At 36.4% G+C, this 23,034-nt stretch overlaps 2 protein-coding genes and 1 long non-coding RNA gene across 4 annotated transcripts in view; 2 read left to right on the top strand and 1 right to left on the bottom strand.

The window, feature by feature from the left end:
* Positions 1-12,126, bottom strand: part of LOC125670899 (sacsin-like) — a 76,076-nt gene extending 63,950 nt beyond the window's left edge. The window contains exon 1 of the mRNA XM_056163928.1: positions 11,852-12,126. The gene's annotated coding sequence lies outside the window, so the exon portion shown is untranslated. The remainder of the gene's footprint in view (positions 1-11,851) is intronic.
* Positions 302-2,668, top strand: LOC125669186 (uncharacterized). Its single transcript, XM_056161500.1, has one exon. The coding sequence runs from the start codon at positions 302-304 to the stop codon at positions 2,048-2,050; it is 1,749 nt and encodes a 582-aa protein (XP_056017475.1). The 3' UTR covers positions 2,051-2,668.
* Positions 12,127-18,166: 6,040 nt separating the features above from the next.
* Positions 18,167-22,760, top strand: LOC125670906 (uncharacterized). Of its 2 annotated transcripts, XR_008802697.1 has the most exons (3): positions 18,167-19,417; positions 20,701-20,762; positions 21,298-22,760. It is a non-coding gene; the product is annotated as an uncharacterized LOC125670906 (long non-coding RNA). The 2 variants fall into 2 exon arrangements; XR_008802696.1 differs by having other exon boundaries at positions 20,701-22,760.
* The last annotated feature ends 274 nt before the right edge of the window (positions 22,761-23,034 follow it).

Raw genomic sequence — 23,034 nt, 5'->3', positions numbered from 1 at the left:
GGAATTAGTGTGTAGTAATTGTTATTAAAGAATAGTACTTTAATTCATAAATTTCATCGATTTAATTTAATAATATGATCTAATAATGTACACTAATCTACCATATATATTAAAATGTTACATCTATGAATAAATCAAATTTTATTTTTTAATTTGAAGTTAGTACTAGTAATAGACTAATACATGTAAAGTGATAAAGTTATCTCTTTTACTGTTTTAGACTTCAAAGAAAAAAACAGATGTTAGGTTGAGACAATACAGTCCAACTCGACTTATCAATGCCTATCTGGCTGTCAAGGATATGGATATTAGTGTCCGTAAGGCAGCAAAGAAATATAGTGTCCCCGTCCAAACTCTTCGTGACCTCGTGAAAGGGAAAGTTGATATGGAGAAGGTCACTATGGGACCAGCACCTTTATTAGGACAGGAAGAAGAAGCCATGCTAGTGTCCCACTTGAAGGAAATGGCAGCACTGGGGTATGGATACACACGACAAGAAGTGACTAACATTGCATCAGATTATGCAATTCAACTTGGTAAAAAGACTAAACAACAGAAACCCCTCACACTTAAATGGTTTAGAGGATTGATGAAGCGGTGGCCAGACTTGAAGGTTGTAAAGCCAAGAGCCTTAGAGTACCAACGAGCAAAATCAGCAAATCCAGGAAATGTGAAAAAGTACTTTGACGAACTTTCAACTATTCTTAAGAAATACAGTTTATTGGACAAACCCCATAAAATATTCAACATTGATGAGAAAGGAATTACCCTTAATCATGTGCCTCCTCATGTAGTATCGGGCACCGGACAAACTCCACAGGCAGTTACAACAGGAAAATCCTCTACAGTCACTATATTGGGATGTGGTAGTGCCTCGGGGGTTGCCATTCCACCATATTTTGTATTTCCTGGAATGCACATGAGGACAGAGTTGATGGAAGGCGCAACACCTGGAGCAACTGGTGATGTATCAGAGAGTGGTTGGTCTAACTCTGTTATTTTCCTACAATATCTACAGAACCACTTCCTTCAACATGTTCCTGGTGGACTGCATGAACCAGTTTTGTTATTGTTGGATGGACACAAGTCCCATGTTTCTGTTGCTGCGGTGGAATGGGCCAAGGAACACAATGTTATACTGCATGTATTGCCAGCACACACAAGTCATATTCTTCAACCCATGGATGTTGGTTGTTATGGCCCCCTCCAGAAAATCTATAACAATTTGTGTCATAAACAGATGAGAGAAACATCAACAGTTATATTGAAGCAGGATATTTGTTCGCTAGCATGCCGTGCATATACAAAAGCTCTTTCAGCAGAAAACCTTCAGTCTGCCTTCCGCAAGTGTGGGATATACCCATTTAATGCTGATGTAGTCCCAGCAGAAGCCATGGCACCTTCATATGCAATCTTGACGGTCACCCATGAGGAAAATCAAGAAATGGCAGAGGCAGATGAGGATGATAATGATGTTATAGTTGAGAACAATAGCTTAAATTTTTTTGCTGAACGCACGAGGGAGCTTGTCCATGTAAAATCTGAAGGATCGAGGGCCAAAAAACCACGCAATACTCTCAGCAAGATAACATCAGGCAGAGCAATTACTGAGCTTGAGGTGTCCAATAAAATTAAAGAGCATGTTTCATCCAATAAGAAATCTACAGGAAAAAGCCACGCAAATGCAAGGAACAAGAAAACTTCATGTCGGACTAACAATGACTCTCAGGAACCTGGACCTTCCTACATGGGCCCAACGAGTAGTAAGAAGATAAACACTTCTCATCATACTAAGGATCATTCTCAGGAACCTGGGTCTACAAACCGATATCTTTTATCCGAAGATTCCGAAGATGTTTCCATTTCTGAGGAAGAACTGTGCTGCATTTGTAAAAAGTACACACCTGAAGCCGTCCGACAAAGTGCATCCCTAATTTTTGTGAAGTGGGTGCAATGTGATATGTGGAGACATTGGGTTCACTTAAACTACTGCACTGATATCAGAGTGATTCGTATTGGTGATCAGTATAAATGTCCCCACTGTAAATAGAGTAAACACGTGTACTTTTGAAATATGTTTATTACCAAGTTTTGAACAGTTTCATTATTCGAAATATAGTTGACTTTGATGTTATTTTGATGCCTATCATATTTATTCTGTTGTGAAATTTATGGTATTTTGAGTTTCATATTGAAATTCATCAAACTGTGAAATGCAATCAGTGTAATGAAATATTTCATTTCCATTAGCTGTATATAAGTGTAAATGCATAAAACGAATGTGATATTTAAGAAATGAATGAAAAAAGTTACCACACACTAAAAATGTGTTTTTCTTGGCCTCATTTAGCTGTTACATCCGGGTGCACGACTACTGGTCCTAAACAAATATGGCTGACGTTGAACTTCACTTGCTTTATGTCTCAATAATAAACATGATAAACCGCTTTGAAATATTTTGAATAAAGAGAAAGTAAGATTATAACATGGTAAGTTAAAATATCATGTGAAATAAGCTAATATTTCGTTTAACTGTTTCTTGAAACGGATACTCTCTTAAGCGCACGACTACTGGGCACTCGGGGGTATCTGAAAAAAGGCCAGAGAAGGATGATTCACAATGTGAATGTAAAACGAAAGTAACAAACTGAATTTTGATGGTTTTATGTATATGATTAATGCCTGCGTGTAATGTGTGTTATATCTTGTAACAAACTGAATTTTGATGGTTTTATGTATATGATTAATGCCTGCGTGTAATGTGTGTTATATCTTGTAACAAACTGAATTTTGATGGTTTTATGTATATGATTAATGCCTGCGTGTAATGTGTGTTATATCTTGTAACAAACTGAATTTTGATGGTTTTATGTATATGATTAATGCCTGCGTGTAATGTGTGCTACATCTTATATCCTGAGACAAAGTTTTATATGAATATCTACTGGTCATGAAATCATTTACATGTACATCAATTGGATATAGATGTACATGTACACCACTTACGCCGATCTAAGTAGATGCAATCTCTATAAGGAACTAATCGCGTTATACAGATGCCACCCCAATAATTTTGAAAAAAAAAAGGAGAGGGGATGAAGAAAAAATTACAAATTTATGACGGTCGGTGAAATAAAACAAATTATTTGCAGCAGTTCTTTGAAGCTTGTGTCAATATCTGCAACATTGGAGCAGCGAACACAACTATGATATCTGTGGTCACTGGAGCAGCGAAGTGTGAATTTTATTTTTACATAAGCTTACCATGTATTTGTTCATGATAATTTGGATTCAACAGCTGATTATAGTACAGTGGAACCCCGTTATTACGTTCCGCCTTTAATACATTAGTCTGCATATTACGTTGGAATTTCAAAGCACAAAACCATTTCTTAACAAACCTATATAAAACAGACCTCGTTATTACGTTGTCCTAAGATGCCGGGACTCGGTATTACGTTGTAAAAATTCCGACAAAAACGTAATAAACCCCTAATTATTCAATAATGATTCTCAAAATAATAAGCCATTCACACCTTGACTGCCTGAGGCAGTCACCACGTAAATTTCCTGGTCTGTTTGGGGATTATAGAGACGCTTGAATGATCACGCTTCGATAGATCTAGCGACATCAACACAGGTGAATACCCCGTATCGAAGCCAGGGTTCGAAATTAACTTTTTCAAGCACTAGTCCGTATGGACTAGTAACTGTTGATGTTCACTAGTCAGCAAAGCATTTCACTAGTCCGTCCAGTTTATAATAAAATGATCTTCATTTTATTCAATAGTATTTAATCAAATCAAACACATCACAGTTGCAAACAATTCAATTTCTGACACCTATAGAAGAAAAAGAGACCACCACATTTTATTTCGCATTCAAGATCTTCAGAAGCATACAATATTAACCTCCGAGTTAATCCTTTTATAAATGTCCATATAAGTGCGTTCGATATCGACATTCCTGTTGTTTTGGTGCTCAGATCTTAAAGTCAAAAGAGTTCGAAATTTTATCAATATAAAGTAAAAACAATTCACTCGATTGACCAAGTCATGAGCTATAGTGTTATGAACTACTGTGTTAGAGTCACGAATGTTGAGAAAATGTGCGCACAAACGTGCATGTTCTCAGACCACACTACTTGCAATTCTTGCACCTAGAACACATTCTCGTGATGTGTACTCGGCATTCGGAATCGGCAGGAATTTGACAATTTGTACACGTTTGAAGAACGGCGGTCTCGAACACACTCCATGTGTTAGGAAGATCAGGCTGTCATAGTCAAGCAAACACTTGACCATGCAGGTAATCAACCATAAGTTCAAACATCTAAGAGATTCAGACAAATCTTGCTAAAAATCTTTACCAATTCAAGATCGATTTCTGGATTTTCACTAGTCCGTACGGACTAGTACTATAGAGAGTTCACTAGTTCGACACGTTTTTTACTAGTCTCGGACTTACGGACACGAGTTAATTTCGAACCCTGGAAGCCAGTGATAAACAATTAAATAATGTTTATTTAGACATTGTACTCTATGAAATTTACTTCATTTTTCATATTTTGATAATCGAAGAAATAATTTCTCAACCACCTGAGTGTTCAGCATAATTATGATTACCTTCGCTATTAAAACTCTATTTACGGACAGCTTTGGAACCAAACATGAAAGACAAGATTTATCGTAGCAATGTTAAAACCGCTTGGGTAACTGCTTGGACATAGGGGACTAAAGGTGTTCAATTAAAAAATTGTATGTTGTTTGGACATGCAGCTTGGGTGTTCGTAAATCTCGCCCATACATACACCAATCAAACTGTTCTGTGTTATCGGCCGATTCGTGCACCGCATTTACCTTAGCTGCAGAACTGTAGCTCTCCGAAAAAAATTATGTTGACAGACCGGTCTGTCAACATAATTTTTTTCAGAGAGCTACAGTTCTGCAGCTACATTTACCTCAATGAATATTCTAAAATCCCTTGATGCGCACGTTATTTTAGTGCCATCATTTAGCATTATAAATGAAATCTTCGTGCATCATTATTTTTTTTGTGGATTGCGCTTAAATTGTTCTTTGTGTTTATCGTTGGTGAGAAAAGTGTGCAAGTGTTGGGTATCGTGTGCGTTTTGTGTCTATAGTTTTGTTGTTTTTGGTTGAGATTTTTTTTTATTGTGTTGTGAATTGTGTAAGTAGAGAACTTAATAAAACAATGTTTTTTTTAATTTTTTTAATACGAATGTTGAATACAAACTGGAACGAGTTATTGGTAGAAATTTACATGAACACATTGTTTTAAAGTTGAACAAAATGGCGGTCCAAACGAATGCAGAAAAAGCAACATTTATCAAAACATCCTTATGTATCCTACACCGAAATAAAGCAAAGAGATAAGAACATGAAGAATAATTATTACAGACATTAAAGATAAGATGTAAACAAGAGGTACTGTGAGCAATGCTCACTAAGAATACCCCCCGCTTACCCCAATCTCCCAAAGGGTGTAGGTAATAGGTAAAACTTCAGTATTATGATCCAAAAGGTATCTAGAAACACAGCATCTCCATGCGATGAAAAAAGCCATTAAAGAATTTAAATGGAAACCATATTGCTACTTCGATGTCCAGTGCGATTGACCTTTGACCTTTTGACCCCAAAATTGATAGGGAACATCTTCATCCCATGGGTAGTCCATATGTATGATATGGTGACTGTAGGTGGAAAGGATAACGCTTTAGAGCCCGGAAACCATATTACTACTTCGATGTCCAGTGCGATTGACCTTTGACCTTTTGACCCCAAAATCGATAGGGAACATCTTCATCCCATGGGTAGTCCATATATATGATATGGTGACGGTAGGTGGAAAGGATAATGCTTTAGAGTCCGGAAACCATTGCATCTACAGACGGACGGATGGACAGACAGACGGACAACCCGATTCCAGTATACCCCCCCCCCCCCCACAACTTGTTGCGGGGGGTATAATAAAACAAAGTATCATAGTCTTTTAAACAAAGAAACAGTAAAGATATTTTGACACACCCCTTCACGGAGTACCACGGACGATATGCAATTTCCAAATGATATTTTTAACGGATTTCACTGGGAACGTATATTACGTTGCCCCCGATATTACGTTATTTTAACGTGACAAAATGGAAAACGTAACAACAGGGTTCCACTGTAGTTTTGAATTAGCAATTATTACACTCGAGAATTTTCTTCTCATATGGAGACGTCACCATTGTCGGTGAATGCAGGGTTCGAAATTACCTCATGTCCATAAGTCCTAGACTAGTAAAAATCCAGAAATCAATCTTGAATTGGTTAAGATTTTAGCAAGATTTGTCAGAGTCTCTTAGATGTTTGAACTTATGGTCGATTACCTGCATGGTTAAGTGTTTGGGTGACTATGACATACTGATCTTCCAAACACATGGAGTGCGTTCAAGACCGCCGTTCTTCGAACAAGCACAAATTCCTGCCGATTCCGAACTCCGAGTACACATCACGAGAACGAGTTCGAGGTGCAAGAACTCAAAGAACAAGAACGTTTGTGCGCACATGTTCTCGTCATTCGCGACTTTAACACAGGAGTTTGTAACACTATAGCTCATGGCTTGGTCAACTGAGTGAATTTTATTGACTTTATTGATAAAATTTCGAACTCCTGTGACTCTAAAACCTGAGCACGAAAACAACGGGAACGTCGATATCGAACGCACTTATGGACGTTTATAAAAGGATTAACTCGGAGGTTACTGTATGTTTCTGAAGATCTTGAATGCAAAATAAAGTATGATGGTCTTTTTCTTCTGTAGGTGTCTGAGAAACTGAATTGCTTGCAACTGTGATTGTTTGGTTTCATTAAATACTATTGAATAAAATGAAGATCATTTAATATGATATACTGGATGGACTAGTGAAATGCTTTGCGGACTAGTGAACATCAATAGTGACTAGTCCATACGGACTAGTGCTTGAAAAAGTTAATTTCGAACCTTGGAAGGGCTGCAAAATTTAGGCGTATGCTCAGTGCTGACGGCCTTTGAGTAGTCTAAGGGATCTTTAGCATGCCACACCTGCTGTGACACGGGGTCTCGGTTTTTGCGGTCTCATCTGAAGGGCCGCCCCATTTAGTCGCCTCTTACGACAAGCAAGGGATACTGAGGACCTATTTTAATATGGATCCTCACAAAAGAAATATTATTATTGTGATGCTGGTGGAAATATGAGTTGGGTCCCCCCCTTTCCCATCCGTCTCCCCAACTTTCTGATACCCCATATGTTGAACAATTGGATCATTGTAAGACTTTTACATACATGAATAGTCAATGTACCTCACAGACATCAGTGATTGTTTTTGGTTTTTCAAACTACCACCCCTCCTTTTGATTGGGAAAAATTAGCGACATTTTCCTCAAATTGGGAAAAATCAGTCATAGTAAATTAAAATGGTAAATATGCATAAAATAATCAAATATTAACTTCTTTTTTTGTTTGAGGTTTACTTCAGGTCTGATTTAAAATCATAAAATAAATCATTATTGAACATTAAATATGTATTGGAAGTCACACCTTGTATAAATATTTACTTTTTCCAAGAAATACTTATTGTCTAATTTCATAAAGAAATATATAATAATAAATTATTATTCACCAGCATTTCTACCCATAATCTTGTAAATATTATATTAATAATCAAGTTTCCAGAATGTATCTCTTGTTTGTATTTTTCGAATTTTAGTAAACCCTATACTGTTGGCCACTTCCTCATACATGCCAACTTTTAAAAATCCCCATGGGGGATTTTGCGTGCGACGACCTTTTTTCAAAGCTCAAAATTCACGACATTTTAGCATGAAAATAAATATTTGTCCTTTCAAATAAAATATCAATCAAATCATTGTTAATGTATCATATATTAACACAACATCAAATGTGTTTGACCATTAACTATATAAAAAAAACTTTGAAAGATATACATTAATATTTTATTAAAATCATCTATTCAGCAAAAAATCTTCTCCAACAAGTCACATACATAATATCAAATAATATTTAAGGTTGCATCCTTTTACACCATACAATAAACATTGGACGGTCTATATATCAAAATTTAAATTAAAGCACATGCATTTAGGTACGACTGCAAAGGCGATCTTGCTTGTCTGTAAACATGGGCTTGCAGAGACTGGTGGAAGAATCTGCATTGCAACCAAAAAAGGAGTGATCTGCCCTGCTATGAAGTTTGCGAACAAAACCTTTGCACCCATGACATCTGAAATAATTACCAGGAAAAAAAAAACACATCAAAATATTCCGTTTTACTTGTAAATTAAGGCTACTTGCTAAATAAAAAATTCAGTACAGACTTGTGCGAATTACGCATCACAAAGTATATTTAATGAATACTACACTATATAGACTATATAATACATCGCTATAGACGGATAGATTTGGATAGCCTATATTATTATAGTTGGAAAAAATATATACTTGACGTACCTTATTGCAAATTTTGGATGCTGTCAGCGAGAGGCGGAATGTCCGATTGTTTGGTGGTAACACTAGCATCTTTGTCATTCACGTTTGTGTAAAGGATAGGTCAATTTGAAATCTGTCTTCCCGATTAATTACTATCAAAACATGCTTCGTACTGTCCAATAAACACCCCGACACAGGTAGACCAACCCGACACCATGCGACACAGGTAAACAGCAATGGCTGACTATTGTCCCGATTTCTGATTGGCCAGTTCAGAAATGACGCGGGATTTCCAATTCTGGTAACGAGATTTCACGATTATCCCGCTTTCAAACTCGTTTTCAATCGTGAAATCGGAAATTTTGGTCGGAAAAAATTTCAAATCGGAATTTTAGGGTATTTTTGCTTTCCCAATCGGGAAAGCGGGACCGGAGGGTAAAATCGGGAAGATCCCGCCTAAATCGGGAAAGTTGGCATGTATGCTGACCCTACATATATAATGGCGGTCAAACTGAAAGTGTCAACAATATGGCTTAATGTGTATCTGGAAACTATATGCTATGCTGCAATGTCTTCTTACATGGATACCTCCATTGTTTTACATATTCTTTACAAAACTTTTGCATGTGCAGTGGTTTGGAGAATAAAACTAAAGAAAAAAAAACGTATTTACTCTTTGTCAGCAATATACGTTAACTTTTTGTTTAAAATGGCCTAATTTCCCAAGATTTGAAATTGGTAAAAACATATATATATATATATTTGGGGAAAAAATAACTAATTTTTGCGAGAGGAAACAGCCGAATATTGGTGGCATTTTGTCCCAAAAAAATCACTGGACATGTACAATGCAATTGACATGCCCTCATCCGCCAAACTGCTGTTTATTCTCCAACCAATTTTTTTCTAAAGCTTGAAACATCTTTAGCCCCCCCTTTTTTAAATACAAAATTAAGGAATAATGGAAGGAATCAATATCGGACATTCATATCGCCATGTAAAAATCAAACCGAACTCGTTAAAATACCACATTTCGGAAAACAGACGTGTGGTTCCGCATTTACATTTGATTGTGACGTAGGCCGAGTATAGGTCTACTTTAAATGACCCCACCCTATTTTTGCATTTTTGGGATTATCTCCCCTTTGAAAGGAACATGGCCCTTCATTTGAACAAACTTGAAAGCCCCTCACCCAAGGATGCTGTTGGCCAAGTTTGGTTGAAATTGGCCCAGTGGTTCTGGAGAAGAAGTTGAAAATGTAAAACATTTACAGACAGACGGACAACAGGTGATCAGAAAAGCTCACTTGAGCTTTCAGCCCAGGTGAGCTAAAAACCAAATGTCAAATTTATAGAAAAGAAAATTACAAAATCCAATGTAGGGAAATAAATCTTTCCACCGCAAAAAGCAGACAAGGGACATACACTTGCAGCAATGTGTTGATATATAATTAAAAATCTCGAAAATGTAAAAGTTTACAGAGGGACAGACAGACGGACGACGGCCAAAATGTGATCAGAAAATCTAAAACTGTCAAGATTTCACTTGGCTCAGGTGAGCTAAAAATGTCAAGATTTACATCGAAAAGGGGCATTTTTGCCAAAATGAAAGTTTTACAATGGCCTTCTAATCATCATTGCAGTTTGATCCCCTACTTCACAAACTAGATGTTGATTTGCTTGGACAAACGTCGAGACCCCGTGTCACAGCAGATGTGAAACGATAAAGATCTCTCCCCCCCTCTCTCTCTTTAAAGGCCCTAAGTGCCGAGCATAGGCCTAGAATTTGCAGCCCTTCACCGGCTCCATGTGAGTGAAAAATTCTTGAGCAGCTAGGCCGTTTTATTAAACAATAAGCAACCAACCACAGGAGTTTGAAATTTTATCAATAAAGTCAATAAAATTCACTTGATTGACCAAGCCATGAGCTATGCGTTAGCATAGCGAACAGGAATGAAACGCCGTTTTGGAGAAATCTCGAGTTTCGCTTTGAACCACCACGCAATGAATATAACTCGTAAGTATTTATCACTAACAACATTTGCCTATTTAAATTTGCCTCCTAACCCCTCTCTAATGCTGTCAGTATCCACTTTATTCGATTCCGTGTAAACATTTACTTTACCGAGGACCCATTGTAATACGTCACATTCACTCCAGGCCTGATATTTTAGTATTCCTTATAATTTAAAGTTAAAAAAAATAAAATAAAATGCTGTTAATCCTTCCACATATTTTTTTAATCAAATGAAATAAATCACAACATATAAAATCCTCAGTCATATCAATTAATATGTTTTACGGCGTGACCGTGTTTGAGGGCGAAGTAAAAAAGTTTTGACATTAGTATCTATATCCAAAACAGGACAAAAACAACCCGAAGTTAGCACGCGGACGAGGCTGTATCAAAGCATCCTAATTTTTGGACATTTGATCCACCTCTATATTGAACGCGGGAAATATAACGCAATTGATGTAAACAGTACATTGTGACGTCATATTCAGCGTCGTTATTTAGCAAATTTACAAACAAAGCGTTTGAACCACAACAAAAAACATGGCGTTAATCATGGAGTGATTATATATGATTAAGAAAATAAGATTTACATGCTTTTACGGATTTTATGTGTAACATCTCAGAACGACGTGAACTAGGGTAGACGAGATTCAAAATGGAGGAATACATGTCCACGTGCTAATATTCAAATCGACGCCATTGGTACCAAACTTTTCAAGTTCCATAGGTATGGTTTAATTTTTCATTATTTTCCTATATTTTCCTTTTTAACATGTATATACGTGTTACCTATAGGGAGAGCTCCGCTCTCACGGCCCTCCGGGCCGTGAGAGGGCTTCGCCCTCTATTATATTTTGAGACCAGAAACTATATTCAAAGTTTAAAAACAAAGGGCGATAATTGTGTAGAAAGTTGCATGTGCGGGAAATCATTGGATTACAAAAATGTCAGGCCCGGAGTGAATGTGACGTATTACAATGGGTCCTCGGTAAAGTCAATGTTTACACGGAATCGATTAAAGTGGATACTGACAGCATTAGAGAGGGGTTAGGAGGCAAATTTAAGTAGGCAAATGTTGTTAGTGATAAATACTTACGAGTTATATTCATTGCGCGGCGGTTCAAAGCGAAACTCGAGATTTCTCCAAAACGGCGTTTCATTCCTGTTCGCTATGCTAACGCATAGCTCAAGGCTTGGTCAATCAAGCGAATTTTATTGACCTTATTGATAAAATTTCAAACTCCTGTGAACCAACAAACGCCAGAAACAGGTTTGTTATTTGGCTACTCCGAAAACGGAGTCTGGCTGAACACGTAAAGATCGTAGACTAATCTAAGCTTACAAAGAGGGACGGTTTCCAAATCCAAGCTCCATTGTTTCGACTGAAAGGGAATTGTTTTACTTTTTACTTCCTTCCCTTTCCTTACATGCAAGTGGATCCTTTTTCTCGTGCTACCTGACGCAAGCGCGGGAAAAATTGTGAAGAAAAGTAAGTTGTTCAATAAATTCTTCGCACGTTGCTGCAGAACTGGTCGTTCTTTTGTTTTATAGAGTACACAGACCATTCACTATCAAACTTCCCGTCTCCTGCTCAGTCAGCCATATTTGAAATACTGCGTCTGAAACTGTGACGTCACGGGTATTCTATTTATCTCGCTTCGGTTTCTTTCTATTAGGATGGGTACAAGTCAACTCGGCACCTGGTTAATTCGGCACTTGAAAAATTGGTTAATTCGGCCTCGGCACATAGTTAATTCGGCCTCGGCACATAGTGAATTCGGCACTTGTTTTGGTTTATTTTAAAGCTGTTTTTATATGAATAAAAAAAAGACGAATTATGAGATTTTTTGGGTACTTGCCATTATTGTTCTTTAGGGGTGATAATTAGAAATAAAATTTTATGAGACAGGTAATATAAGATTGATCAATTAAGGGATGACTTTGTTAAAACAACTTGGAAGTAGTAATAGAGTATCGCAAGGGGGTTGATAATTACGAGAAAATAATTAGGAGATTGATCAATTAAGGGACGACTTTGTTAAAACAACTTGGAAGTAGTAATAGAGTATCGCAAGGTGATAATTACGAGAAAATAATATTAGGAGACATGAGATTACTTCAATTTCGTGTCCTATATATATGTATCTGCCTAAAAAAGAATGTATCAATCATGACAACAAGACAGAGGTATGCAGTACTTGGGTCTTCCCATGTCAGAAGATGCTATGAATTTGACACGGCAAGAGACGGTCTGCCAGGACCATTGGCTTTTTTCTACAAAGGTGGGATGCGTGCCCCAAGAGTTCCCAAAGACGTGTGGAATGATTTGATTGAGTATTGCCCTGCTACAGTCTTTCTGCATGTTGGCGGCAACAACATCACTGCCTCATCCCGAAAAGAAGACGTCCTTCAACCAATTATTGATTTGGTTGAACAGTTGTATCAAGGATGTGCCAACATCTACGGTCCTCCTGCACAGTGATGCGTCTACCGGACGTCTTTGTCATGTAAGTATTTTCCCCTTCTTCAGAACTGCAGTGCCCTCTATTTGTAGCTGATATTCATATACCGTATATACTCGCCTATAAGTCGTATTTTGAGAAATTTTGGTCTTAATCTCTAGGTCCGACTTACAATCGAATTATAAAAAACTTGTATTTATTTTACTGAAAACTGAAAGAATTGAAGAAAATAAATTTCGTACAACTCTTGATCTCTAAATTATGGCATGCATACGCATCTTTTTCTGTTTCATTCTGTTTAAATAATTTTTTATGCACTGTAACTTGAAAAATTCACAAAAGTCTTCTCATATTATGTATCATTTATGAACAAAAATCGAATACTGTCGTCCTTTCTTAAAACATAATTTGAAACAGAAGTAAAACAACAGAGCTTTGATTTGAAATTGTCGACAAATTCCGACCAAAAAAAAATTGTACCGACTTATACTTGGGGCTATGGCAAATTCTTCCTAAATTACCTTACAAAATACAACAGACTTATAGTCGGATCGATTTGTAGTGGAGTATATACGGTGATTGCAAAGTCACACCAAAACAGCAGTGTCCACTATATGATTCCTTTCAATGAGCTTTCCGTTATTCAGGCTGATATTTTCAGTCACTTGTATTGGCCGGATAATACATTCCTTCCAGTGAGCTTTCCGTTATATACATTGCAGGCTGATGTATTCCGATAATACACTTGAAGCTGTCTTTGTCCGACATTATTAGGCGTTTGATTCTCAAAACAGCAGTGCCCACTATATGTTTCCGATATTCATATAGTTGCCAGGCCAGACAGTAAATTCCGATAATATACTTGAAGCTGTCTTTGTCCGACATTATTAGGCGTTCGAATCTCAAAACAGCAGTGCCCACTATATGTTTCCGATATTCATATAGTTGCCAGGCCAGACAGTAAATTTCGATAATATACTTGAAGCTGTCTTTGTCCGACATTATTAGGCGTTTGATTCTCAAAACAGCAGTGCCCACTATATGTTTCCGATATTCATATAGTTGCCAGGCCAGATAGTATATTCCGATAATATACTTGAAGCTGTCTTTGTCCGACATTATTAGGTTGTTAATATTTTCTAATATTAGCATGCTTGTAATTTTCCAATATTATATAACACAAAAACACGTAGCAGAACAAGGTAGAAAAGCATTGTTTGCAATTAATAATAGTCTTAAAAATCATGGTTTTAATGTAGAAACAAAATGTTCGGTTTTTGACATGTAGTGTACTAGCATATGGATCCGAAATATGGGGATTTCATAAAGCCCCAGATGTTGAAAAAGTTCATATTAATTTTTGCAAGAATGTCTTAGGTGTAAATAGAAAAACATGTAACAATATGGTCTATTGTGAATTAGGAAGGCTTGTTACGAAGATATGTCCACTTGTAATAATAATTGGTTAACTAATATTAAAGAAGAACTGTCAAATCTATGCTTAAATTACTTATGGAACAACAGAAGGAATCAAGATATTTATAGAATTATTGAGCACAGAATAATAGATATGTACAGGCAAAAAATAATGTGTAGTTTTGAAAATTCACCAAAGTGTATGCTGTATAGGCATCTCATGATTACTCAGCAACCTGTAATCAATTACAACTGATTACGGGGTCTATATATAAGCTATCATACTAAAAAAAACAACAACAAAAACGGACCATAACAGTTTTTAAGGAAGTTGTTAACCGTAAAATTTACCACAATAGCTTAATATATTGCGTAAGACTTATACATGTAAATAACTTTACATATGGTAATAGTATATATAAGGCACATTCTAACTCCATGTCAGTTTTATATTCTAGAAATACAGTATCCTTGAAGCTATGGACTGCCCCGAAAGATATTATGGTGTACATGTAGAATACATGATGGATGCACATAAAACTAAGCAGGCAATCACTATGGTGTTGTGGTTTTATTTCATAAATTATATCCTTCCATAGTTGTGTCATTGGAATCTGAAAACGTATCAATATAAACCTGTATTGATATATACAGTGTATAGAGGAGATGTGATCTCTGATTAATAATTATCAGTCTGGAGACATAGTTAATACAAGATATTTAGCGTCCAGATTGACTGGTAGAGCTGTCGTCTGGTAACGAGTTGCAAATAGGATTTGGCTACATCCGATAAATTATATAATACCGTAGAAAAATGTCATATTTTGAAATCACAAAAACAACGAGTGCAATACCTGTACTAATAATATTTTTGTTTTAAATGTATGCTAAAGAACCCCCTTGAAATACAAATATATTTTGGAAATATATATCAAATATTACAATGAATATCACAAGTACCCAAGATTTTTCATATTCAAATAACACCGGAATATCATTGTAAATACATGTACAAAAACCTAGAAATATTACACAAATATTGTTCAATATACTCATTATTCTTATATTCAAAATTATAAAGAATTGCCGAATTAACTCGGTGCCAAAAGTATGCTAAATTCACCTGCTGAATTCACTAAGTTAACAATAATCTAGAAATATTGCACACATATTGTTCAATATAAACAAAATCCTTATATTCGTATAAGAATATATATATAAGTGCCGAATTCACTAAGTGCCGAATTAACAAAGTGCCGAATTCACCAAGAGCCGAATTAACCAAGTAAGTGCCGAATTAACCAAGTGCCGAGTTTACCAGGGGCCGAGTTGACTAGAATTGATTAGGATATGGTACATGCGCGAGGGCGGCAGGGTCTATAAGCCCGTGAACTGATACAATCGGAAGTTCCGTGAACTCAAACACACACAAATTGCATACGTCATACAATATACTTTCGTTTTTACTAAAGGCCTAGTATTAACTCGTACCCGAGATGCATATTAAAAATCTTTTGTAAGTGGAAGTACAGAATCAACACTCATATATAAGGATTTGATTGAGTTCACAGGGTTCTAATTAGGATGTGATTGAGTTCATGGGCTTCTAATTAGGATATGGTCCACTTCACGGGCCTGTCTCTAACACTAAATAAGATGTGATTGAGTTCACGGGCCTGACTCTAACACTAATTAGGATATGATCCAGTTCACGGGCCTGATTCTAACATTAATTAGGATGTGATTGAGTTCAAGGTCCTGATTCTAACACTAATCAGGATATGATCCAGTTTACGGGCCTGATTCTAACACTAATTAAAATGTGATCCAGTTCACGGGCCTGATTCTAACACTAATTAGCATGTGATTGACTTCACGGGCCTGATTCTAACACTAATTAGCATGTGATTGAGTTCACAGGCCTGATTCTAATACTAATTAGCATATGATTGAGTTCACGGGCCTGCTTCTAACACTAATTAGGATATGATCCAGTTCACGGGCCTGATTCTAACATTAATTAAAATGTGATCCAGTTCACGGTCCTGATTCTAACACTAATTAGCATGTGATTGAGTTCACGGGCCTGATTCTAACACTAATTAGGATATGATTCAATTCACGGGCCTGATTCTAACATTAATTAAAATGTGATCCAGTTCACGGTCCTGATTCTAACACTAATTAGGATGTGATTGAGTTCACGGGCCTGATTCTAACACTAATTAAATGTGATTGAGTTCACGGGCCTAATTCTAACACTATAAGGAAAATGTGATTGGGTTCACGGGCCTGATTCTAAAACTAATCAGGATATAATCCAGTTCACGGGCCTGATTCTAACACTAATTAAAATGTGATCCAGTTTACGGGCCTCATTCTAACACTAATTAGCATGTGATTGAGTTCACGGGCCTGTTTCTAACACTACTTAGGATATGATCCAGTTCACGGGCCTGATTCTAACACTAATCAAAATGTGATCCAGTTCACGGGCCTGATTCTAACACTAACTAGCATGTGGTTGACTTCACGGGCCTGATTCTAACACTAATTAAATATGATTGAGTTCACGGGCCTAATTCTAACACTAAGAAAAATGTGATTAAGTTCACGGGCCTGATTCTAAAACTAATCAGGATATGATCCAGTTCACGGGCTTGATTCTAACACTAACTAGCATGTGATTGAGTTCACGGGCCTGATTCTAACATTAATTAGCATGTGATTGAGTTCACGGGTCTAATTCTAACACTAAGTAAAATGTGATTGAGTTCACGGGCCTGATTCTAAAACTAATCAGGATATGATCCAGTTCACGGGCTTGATTCTAACACTAATTAGGATATGATCCAGTTCACGGGCCTGATTCTAACACTAATTAGGATATGATCCAGTTCACGGGCCTGATTCTAACACTAACTAGCATGTTGTTGACTTCATGGGCCTGATTCTAACACTAATTAAATGTGATTGAGTTCACGGGCCTGATTCTAACACTAAGTAAAATTTGATTGAGTTCACGGGCTTGATTCTAACACTAATTAACATGTGATTGAGTTCACGGGCCTGATTCTAACACTAATTAGGATATGATCCAGTTCACAGGCCTGATTCTAACACTAATTGAAATGTGATCCAGTTCACGGGCCTGATTCTAACACTAATTAGGATATGATCCAGTTCACGGGCCTGATTCTAACACTAATTAGGATATGCTCCAGTTCAGGGGGCTGACTCTAACACTAATTAGGATGTGATTAAGATCACAGGCCTTTAATTAGAATTATAGCATTATTATTTATTTCCACAAATCACATTTTCATACAACTCTTTATAGTGAAATGTTACACACATCTATTTTGATTTAAATCGTATCATTGATTATTCATCTATAACTTAGACTTTTGAAATAGTTTATTATACCCCCCGCAACAAGTTGGGGGGGGTAAACTGGAATCGGGTTGTCCGTCTGTCTGTCCGTCCGTCCGTCTGTAGACGCAATGGTTTCCGGGCTCTAAAGCATTATCCTTTCCACCTACCGTCACCATATCATATATATGGACTACCCATGGGATGAAGATGTTCCCTATCGATTTGGGGTCAAAAGGTCAAAGGTCACGCGCACTGGACATCAAAGTAGCAATATGGTTTCCATTTAAATTCTTTAACGGCTTTTTTCATCGCATGGAGATGCTGTGTTCCTAGATACCTTTTGGATCATAATATTGAAGTTTTACCTATTTCCAACACCCTTTAGGAGATTGGGGTAAGCGGGGGGTATTCTTAGTGAGCATTGCTCACAGTACCTCTTGTTTTAACAGGGTTTTTTTTTTTACAATAACTATCGGAAAAGACTAACAAAATTTATGTTCCTATCATGCATAAATCTAAATAAATCATTGATTTTGCAAAATCTGATGACATTATAGGAGGGTGGAATTACTTTAAGTTATGTTTAGTGCTGTGTGTATATAAACATGCACTCATATAATTATATCTTCCCTCTTCCAGGGGGAGACATATTGTATTTGTACTTTCTGTCCGTCCTTCCTTCTGTCACAAAATCTTGTGAACGCTTCTCCACCTATATGGCTTATCAGATAGACTTGAAACTTTGTACAATGCTTCATTGTCATTTGCAGATGTGAATATTGTTGGGACGGGAGGATCCAATTGTTTTCCTAAGAGTTATAGTGGATCTAAGAGGGGTGGAAGATGTAAAATAGCTTATGAACTCTTCTCCTCCCATATGGCTTATTGGATAGACTTGAAACTTTGTACAATGCTTAATTGTCATTTGTAGATGTGCATATTGTCGGAATGAGAGGATCCAAAGTTTTTCCTAAAAGATATAGTGGATCTAAAAGGGGTGGAGGATGTTAAAATACCTTGTGAACACTTCTCCTATATGGCTTATCTGATAGACTTGAGAATTTGTACAATGCTTCAATGCCATTTGTAGATGTGCAAGTTGTAGGGACAGGAGGATCCAATTGCTATCCTTAAAGTTAAAGTGGATCTGATGGGTGTAGGGTATAAAATAGTTTGTGAACGCTTCTCCTCCTATATGGCTTATCAGAGTTCATGTCTATCTTCCTGCCCATGCTTTCTCCTCCATACTATTCAATACATTAAGGGGGATGTTTCCTATATTTTACGAATTAATTGGTTGATTGACAACAAACTTGGTACACTTGTACAGCATATATAAGGAGTAGATGACCCCTATTGATTCTTAGGTCACATGGTCAGTCCACTCTTGACATAGGAAGATATTGTCTGCTCAATATTTTGAATTGGTGATACTACTATCAATTAAATGAGGCACGGGTATAACCCTTTCAATTTTGCAACTTGGGGGGCATATGTGTTTTAGAAACATCTCTTGTGTTGTATTATATGAATTACAGGTTTTAGTGTGCTCAGTTTAGAGAATAGCATAAAAGTATTTGATAATTAAATATCTTGCAGATTGGCAGTTTACTCCATGCACCGACAGGAATGATAAACTGTGATATTCGTAAATGGTGAGCATTTATAGTTTTAGCTCACCTGAGCCAAAGGCTCAAGTGAGCTTTTCTGATCAAAATTTGCCCGTTGTCTGTCGTCGTCGGCGTCATAAACGTTTTACATTTTCGACTTCTTCTCAAGAACCGCTGGACCAATTTCAACCAAACTTCCCACAAAGCATCCTTGAGTAAATGGCTTTCAAGTTTGTTCAAAAGAAGGGTCATGTCCCTTTCAATGGGGAGATAATCACAAAAATGCAAAAATAGGGTGGGGTCATTCAAAAATCTTCTAATCAAGAACCACTCGGCCAGAAAAGCTGAAATTTACATGACAGCTTACTGGCATAGTACAAATTCAAGTTTATTAAAATCATGGCCCCTGGGGGTTGGATGGGGCCACAATAGGGGATCAAAGTTTTACATACAAATATATAAGGAAAATGTTTAAAAATCTTCTCAAGAACCACTGATCCAGAAAAACTGATATTTACATGAAAGCTTTCTGACATAATGCAGATTCAGGTTTGTTCAAATCATGGCCCCCGGGTGTTGGATGGGGCCACAATAGGGGATCAAAGTTTTACATACAAATATATAAGGAAAATGTTTAATAATCTTTTTCTCAAGAACCACTGAGCCAGAAAAGCTGATATTGACATGAAAGCTTCCTGACATATTTCAGATTTCAGTTTGTGAAAATTATGGCTCCCAGGGGTAGGATGGGGTCACATGGGGGATCAAAGTTTTGCATACAAATATATAGGAAAAATCTTTAAATACATATGTATGAGCCAAAGTGACTCAGGTGAGCGATGTGGCCCTTGGGCCTCTTGTTTGTATGTGGCTGTGGTAGACAATTTTTAGTTCATCCTAGCTCCTAATTATTCAAATCCATTGGCCAGGGGTTGTGGGGAAAACATGATTTACATCTACATCCTTACTTCTGAAAACAATGTCCACTTCAAAACCATGTATTAACAAGACAACAGTATTTTTCCAGTGAGGAAGAAGACCATGAAAGACACCACCAGTTTATAAAAAAATCCGTTCAATAAATATATTAAACTTTACTGCTTTGGGGAAAGTATATTGATATATTGGTAAGAAAGTAATTTTCTAAAGAATCAGCAGCTCACATTTTGATTACTTTGATATGATAGGAATTAGTCAATATATATTTTGGGTATGGATCCAAAATACACATCTTTATGAAGTTGAATGAACATGTTTGCTCAATTTTTACACACGTAGTGCATCACAGAACATATTAAAGCTTTCTAATCCGACTCTTTTATTTTTAGGAACTGGGACACGTTCTAAATATACTCAGGGACAGAATGATGTGCAGCAAGGCTCGTCATGGGTAGAGATACTCCCATTTAATATTGATACTTTTCATATCCAAGCATGTATATGGCTAGGTTGTATAATGTTTGTTATAATTATCTAAATTATGTCCTTCCTTCCATCTATTGTTCTGTGTGTTGATTTCTCACCACTCTGCAAGAAAGGGCATTCATGTCTATTTCATAGACGATCGATCCTACATGTAGTTGCAATTGAATCATAAATTATTCCCAAAGAGTTCATGATTTTATCATGTTTTGAATATAATATTTTTTCAATATCTATTTTACCAAATACAGAACACTGCAAGGCTTGCAAAATGAAGACCTCAGTAAAACAAATTCTAAATTATCCACTGTAAGGCTACTTACCAGTAATTCATATCTAGAACTTAAACATATCATCCTTGAAACAATAAAAACTAATTTAATATAGTATATTTATGTATGTTATGCTTTTTCAACCTTTAAATTTTTTAAAGACAGTATAGTTTATTATGATTGCACAATATTTAAAGTTTAAATTTTCATAGAATTTTGTTTGCTCTCCAGAATGGCAGCTCACTACCTGCCCCTAGTGATGTTAAAAGAGGCCATTGTTCTCATTTGTTCCAAAACAGGAATGGCATATGAGGAGGCCAACAGAAGATGCACCTCCACTGAGTGTGCACTCACAAAACGAATAAATTATTATTATTTCTTTTGTTTGTAATTGTATATTGTCAACAAGGTCAAAGGCACTTGATCCGATGCCAAACTTTTGCATTTCTTTTGCTTTGTGGTAAATTTTCTTCAGTAACATTAACATTGTTTAAATTGTTTTCTTTGGAGAGTATACATGTACACATGGATTATTTGTATATTAGAATTATAGCATTGTTTAATTCAACTCATTCTTATCATAGAGAGGTTATTATATACTGTAGGCAACGACTTGTAAAGGGTATACTGTTTTAACTCACGTGCAAGGCAAGGCAGTATTATGAAACTCTGTAGTTGATAAGGACATATATCACATATCGATATGCATATTTACAGGAAACTCTGATGTATTTTAAATCTGAACGTTAATTTAAAAGTGGGGAGAAATAGCATTGGATGAAAAAAGACACATATGAAGAAAATTATTCCATACGTAAATACTTTTAAGCTCACTTGAGCTGAAAGCTCAAGTGAGCTTTTCTGATCGCCTGTTGTTCATTGTCTGTCCGTGATTAAACATTTTATATTTTCTCCAGAAGCACTGGGCCAATAATAACCAAACTTAGCCAAAAGTATCCTTGGGTAAAGGGCTTTCGAGTTTGTTCAAATGAAGGGCCATGCCCTCTTCAAAGGGGAGATGATCACAAAAATAGGGTGGGTCATTTAATTTTTTTTTTATCAAGAACCACTGGGCCGGAAGAGCTGAAATGTACATGAAAGCTTCCTGACATAGTACAGATTCAAGTTTATTGAAATCATGGCCTCCAGGGGTTGTATGGGGCCACAATAGAGAATCAAAGTTTTACATACAATTATTCAGGAAAAATCTTTCAATATGAGCCAAGGTGGCTCAGGTGAGCGATGTGGCCCATGGGCCTCTTGTTCAACATATAGAATAAATAGTTATGTTGTATTTCCCATGGAACATTGAAACGTTTAATGCGTTTACCAATTAATCACTGAAAGAAAGATAAAATTGTTGTTTCATATGTTTTATGAAAACTTAAAGATGTTTCATTTCTTTTCATGAAAGACCCCTTAATTACCCAGTAATATATAATCAATTCTTAACAGATTATGTAAATTTGATTTATATTAAGGATGTTTGATCTGATTACCCATCATTATCAATCTGTCTAATATAGCCATCATGTGTTACTATTGCTACGCAATCTTGGAGCATGAGGTAGAATGCGAACCAGCTCTTTCATAAGTACATGTATCTGGAAAATATTTCAATGTCAAAGGTTACAACAATGTAATAATGTAATCATTGTATGTCTAAGGTCTTGATAATAAAACTGTTATCTGTTCAACGTTTTCTTCTTAATTAAAATCAAGACTAAGTACCAGAGGAAATTGTGGAAAAAAATGTCTGTCAAATACGTCAAGCTCTTACATGTAGTAGTTGCAGATTCAACTATTTATAGAGATACTGAGTTATGATGCACACAAAAATGGGTCTGGCACAAAAATGTTGATTTAGCTCAAGATGACTGGAAAAGTCTATAACACAGAGAGAATGGGTGTTTATTCAATTGTGATTGATTGATTGAATATTGTTAAACGTCCCTCTCGAGAATATTT

The sequence above is a fragment of the Ostrea edulis genome, chromosome 4 (assembly GCF_947568905.1).
Source record: "Ostrea edulis chromosome 4, xbOstEdul1.1, whole genome shotgun sequence".
NCBI classification, from domain to species: domain Eukaryota; kingdom Metazoa; phylum Mollusca; class Bivalvia; order Ostreida; family Ostreidae; genus Ostrea; species Ostrea edulis.
Note: the sequence above shows the minus strand (reverse complement) of the source record. Positions and strands in the feature narration are given on the sequence as shown.

Bases quoted from the DNA above. Each gene is read 5' to 3' on its own strand.
- LOC125669186 (XM_056161500.1), top strand. From the start codon at position 302: ATGGATATTAGTGTCCGTAAGGCAGCAAAGAAATATAGTGTCCCCGTC.